At 34.9% G+C, this 5,179-nt stretch overlaps 1 protein-coding gene across 1 annotated transcript; it reads right to left on the reverse strand.

Moving 5' to 3' along the window:
- Positions 1-921: 921 nt before the first annotated feature.
- LOC131044118 (alcohol dehydrogenase-like 4) lies at positions 922-4,877 on the reverse strand. The gene is made up of 10 exons (XM_057977372.2): positions 4,509-4,877; positions 4,240-4,376; positions 3,858-3,901; positions 3,454-3,779; positions 3,277-3,359; positions 2,658-2,733; positions 2,436-2,497; positions 1,708-1,803; positions 1,423-1,584; positions 922-1,251 (listed from the first exon to the last, which is right to left on the reverse strand). Exons 1-10 carry the CDS (start codon positions 4,600-4,602, stop codon positions 1,141-1,143), a joined length of 1,191 nt encoding a protein of 396 aa, XP_057833355.1. The 5' UTR covers positions 4,603-4,877; the 3' UTR covers positions 922-1,140.
- Between the last annotated feature and the right edge of the window lie 302 nt (positions 4,878-5,179).

Here is a 5,179-nt window from a genome sequence, read left to right on the forward strand (position 1 = left end):
GGATGGACCCATTTTGGGGCCACACAAAGAGGGAGGACAGGGGTGCCACGCCCTTGTCCTGCCCTATTTTGGGGCTTGGATAGGGTCATGAGGTGACACAAGGGTTAAAACAGGAGGAGAATTGGAAGAATAATGTAGAGAAGGCTCCCAATTGAGTAGGGAGATGTAGTCGCTAGGGCAAGGACCTAAAACACGGTCAAAATTGTAAGGGTCGCAATTTTATGATGCTACAACTTGATAGATAGAAACAGTTACAAAACCATAAATTCTCCTATTCTCCTTGAAATTATGCTATGTACAAAACATAAATTAATAAAATATTTTTATTCAATTCTAATGTTTTTGTTCTACATAGATTGTCACCTCCAACTACTTTTTGTACATGCACAAAATATATAGACCCTTGTTTAGAGTCTCATCCCTCAAACCACCTAACATCCATATTAGACCTACATGTGCAAAAAGATAGGATCATGCACATAAAGATGCAATCACACTAGTTGAACTAAACTACAAACATGATTTCATCTCAAACATATTCAAAATCTAGAAACCAATTTATTTCTAAAGTTTCCAAAATATTTCACCTGAACTTGAACACGTCTATTAACTTATTCAATAATTGGATACCACAAAATCAATAAATTAATCTCCAATCAATCCCCATATTATTTTTTAATTTCAATTATAAAATTTATTTAAAATCTAATTATATTTAATTACTATATAATGCATTTAGGTATGCACATGGTCTACTTTCTTACCCTACAAACATAAAAATATATCATTAAATGAAATTTGTCGACACACAATCCCATCTAATTTGAAATATATCGAATGCATAGACTGGACCACAATATGACATTATTGATTATGACCAGCATTATCCCTTGGTAGATACCACACTAGACAATTTGTGAAATGTTTACAAAATATATTTAAAGACAAGAATAGTCAATTTGTAAAAATATAATATATTTAAAGACGAATAGACAACTTGTAAAATGATATTTTAAATATATGGATAAAAACAAGGACATTCTTAAGATTATGGCATGTTTCAGAAGTAATCTTAACCAATTACTCAAATGCCTTTCTATCTGTCTTTCAGAAATGAATCTTCCATTTCTTCAAACTTGTTTAGAGGTGAAGAACACATCTCAAACACTTGCCTTCCAACAACAATTCAAATGCTTTGTTGATTTCTGAAAACGGGAGCTCATGAGTAATATACTCCTCCACTTTCAACTCCTGCAAACAAAAATGAACACATGAGATGAACTTGGAAAATCTTATCCATATGATAGATCAGAATATTTGATTTGAAACGTTGAAAAAAAAATTACACACAGTCTAACAACTTATAAATTATAAAAATCTTACATCCTGAATCAGGAGCAGAAAGAAAGGAATAGTTTATACCTTACGCATAAACATGTCCACAATTCCAGGCAATTGTGTTTTGGCCTTGACCCCTCCAAAGATGGAGGCCACTAAAGTTCTCCCTGAAAATAATTCCAAGGGATGGAAGCATATCTTGCGGGGACTAGCGTCCAGTCCCAACAACACCGTTTTCCCCAATGGCTGTTATGCAATCTCAGAATATGAGTTTCAATGTCAGAAAGTGATGGGACCTTCAATTGGACAAACATTATTCATACAAGTTGTCTGCAGATTCGAGATTAAACAATATTACACAGTCAGTACCTCACTAGTAGACAAAAAGGCCTGGTATAATACGTTGGTATTTCCAATGCATTCGAAGCTGTAATCCACGCCTCCTTTTGTCATCTCTGCTATAACCTGTCATGCCATCACCGCTTATGTATGTTTCACATTTTGAGAAAACAACATGCACAGTTAAGGGAAAGATCCAGTAGCCTCCATCTTAATTGTATTCTAAGTATTTTGGGTTTTTAGTTATGGTCCATGTTTCAATGGGATGTCAATTTTCCCAATTCAAAAAGATTACTTTTGTTTGCATAATGAATTTTTTAACATTTGTTGGTAATTATTCAGAAGTCAAATAATAGCTATAAGCACTTACATCACATACAAAGACAACAAAAAAAAAACCATCAAAATCATATGTACTATTTAAGAACTTAAGATGTGCGAAGTTAGATAAGTATAGCAAGTACTAGTACCCTTTCCCTATGTGATTTAAGAGCTTAAAGCTATTGTTTTAGCTATTAGATGGTTGAACACAAGAAGTTTCATTATGTTAAGTGTGCGGCTATTAGATCCCTTTCTCTATCTATTAGATTATGTGAATATGTTTTTTCATCGACATTTCAGATTACACTTCATAATATACATTCTATGATCCAACTTTTAATCCAAAATCTTTCAAACAAAAATTATGTACAATAATAATTTCATAGATTTAATAATTGAACTGTAAAAATTTCATGGATTTAATGTGTTGAACTTACTTCTTGAATGGGCTTCTCATGGTCTTTTGGATTGATGCAGTCGGTTACCCCCAAGACTTTGGCTGGGAACAATCAAAAGTCAAACATACTGTTAAATATTACTCTGCAAGGTCTGTAAGGCTTGATGGTATTGACTTTTGGGATTCATCCAACAGCCATTATTATCCATGGAATGTGAAAATCTGCTGTATAAAATTCTTATATATAAAGTGCAACTGTTACCTTTGGCGAACTTATTTGGGTTGGTATCTATTCCTATTATCTTTGAGGCTCCTCTTAGACTTGCGGCTTCTGCAACCTGCAAAAGTTCTTTTCTTTAGTGCCATATACCCAATAGAATTAGGTCAGCTATACCCTCTACAGTAAAGAGAAAAACATTCCGCAGTTTTACATCTGCTTTACTCTTATGATAGGAATATTGGAAATTCAAATAGATGAACAGTATATATGGTCAAAATAAAAAATAGAGAAGTGTAAACTTTTTATGGATTCTTTAAGAGTTGAATCTAGAACATTTAACCTTCTATTTGTTGTTGGGTTGTTCTACAATTAAATTATCAATGTTTTTATGATCGATCCATCTTTGGTTCAGGTATATTACCTCCCTTCAGCCACACTTCATCAGGGACCCTAGTTTGACTTAACTCTGCTGATCTGGGCTTTGATATCATTATTAACTTTTCATGGGCAGTGGACCAGCTAGAAGTTAACATAAAATCTCATATTTATTGTAGGTGCTCTGCAATTGAACTACCGACCATCTTGATGATCGATCTATCTTTGATTTAGATGTAACTCATTTTCAGACAAAAAGAAATTATTTGGGAACAAGAATGCATACCGCAAGGCCAACAGTACCCAAGCCAAAAACAGCCACTGTTGATCCAACTTCTATGTCTGTCAAATTCATCACGGCTCCAAACCCTGCAAATCCGACTTGAATGTTATTCATAGTGAAAAGAAAAGCCATAGAATGTTGCCATGAAATACTCAGCATAATGGGTAGCTGAGTATGTACCTGTGGCTACCCCGCAGCCAAGCAGGCAGGCTTTGTCTAAAGGAGCTTCAGAATTAATTTTGACAATACAAGCATAGTCCACGACCGTATACTCGCTGAATGTAGACGTGGACATAAAATGGTATACCGGCTTCCCACCCAAAGAAAACCGGCTCTTCTCGTCACTTCTCATGACTGTTCTTGTGAGATCAATTTTGAACTTTTCACACTGATTGGTTTTCTTAGATTTGCAACAAACACAATCTCTACACTCTCCTTGGAATACTGGAATCACGTGATCTCCAGGCACAAGATCTGTTATGCCTTCACCCACGCTCTCTATTATACTGTTTGCACAAATCAAAACTATCAAAGCTCGGTACAGATGAAAACTTTTGTAAACAAGGTTAAGGATGAAGATTTACCCAGCACCCTCGTGGCCCAATATGCGAGGAAACGTGCTTTCTTCCTGCAAAATTGAGTTCAATTATATAGATTAATATTATTATTAGGATGAAGGATTACAGAGATTGTGATGGAAATATTGATGTAAAGTAAAATTAAAAGATTATGGAGTGTGGTCCGAAATATTGATGCAAAGTAAATTTCATATAATTGAAAGATTAGAGTGTGGTCTGAAATGTTGATGCAGACCAAATCTCATAATCTTACAAATATTATGGAGTATAGTTCGAAATGTTGATGTAAAGCAAATCTCAACAATTGAAAGATTATAAAATGTGATCTGAAACATTGATGCAAAGCAAATCTTATACAATTGAATTCAAAAATGGCATGCTAGATTACCCCTCCCATCCAGAATGTAATATCGGTGTGGCAGAGCGAGGTGTGGGTGATTTTAATGCGGACTTCCATTGATTTTGGAGGATCCACCTGAACATCTTCTATTACCAGAGGTTGCTTAACCCCCCATGCTACTGCAGCTGAACAAGAGAAAAAAAGAACAGTAAAAGAACCAATTTGTCAGGAAACTTATGGGGACCAAATTGGAGCCATGAAATTTGACTAAAAATATAGCTTTCAGAATAAAAATGGCATGGAAAATGAAATCTTACCTTTGCAAGTGATGACTTTACCAGCAGTTTCTGCATTTGTACTCTGAAAACTCTTACTGAAAGAGTCAATTTCTATTCCATTCTGTATCTCCATTGTCCAAACAACAGAGCAAAAATCTAAGGATAGAAAACACTGTCAAAAAGAATTCTCGAACTGAGATTTGTAGTTCTCTTCTAATTGCTCAACCTCAAAATCCTTCACCAAAATTGAAAGCCCTTGGCAACGTATTTATGGGTTGTATGCTTTGAATCTTTCGTTGACAAAGTCCATGCACGTGAAAGACTGCTACCTTTTAGTCATGGCAAAACAAAAACTGGAAGATAGAAATAGGGTTTTCTTCATGATGGTCGCCATCAGTCATGGAACGCCCATAATGATTAAACACTCATTTTGTTTCCATTGTCAAAAGGTGGGTTTAGAAGTTTTTATAGATGAACAAATATAGGTGATAAAAACAAACCTTCATCAGGGAAAAAAGAATCTTCCATGCCATTTTCTGATATCTCTTTCATTCTGATGATAGATGTGATCCCACCTTATACAAACAAATCCTAAAATACTAACTAATTTTCATCTTGTTGATGCAACTCCAGAGATATGACGTTGACTAGATAAACAGCAAGTGAAGTGTATGATTGTGGGGCTCCTTAAGAGTAGGGTCCGGCATAGA

Source organism: Cryptomeria japonica, chromosome 4, assembly GCF_030272615.1.
Source record: "Cryptomeria japonica chromosome 4, Sugi_1.0, whole genome shotgun sequence".
Classification (NCBI taxonomy): domain Eukaryota; kingdom Viridiplantae; phylum Streptophyta; class Pinopsida; order Cupressales; family Cupressaceae; genus Cryptomeria; species Cryptomeria japonica.

Excerpts from the sequence above, each read along its gene's own strand:
- LOC131044118 (XM_057977372.2), bottom strand. The coding sequence starts at position 4,602 with ATGGAGATACAGAATGGAATAGAAATTGACTCTTTCAGTAAGAGTTTT. Across the intron at positions 1,585-1,707 it reads CCTTTTTGTCTACTAGTGAG|CCATTGGGGAAAACGGTGTT; the intron begins GTACTGACTGTG and ends ATTGCATAACAG. Across the intron at positions 1,252-1,422 it reads TGGACATGTTTATGCGTAAG|GAGTTGAAAGTGGAGGAGTA; the intron begins GTATAAACTATT and ends TTTTGTTTGCAG.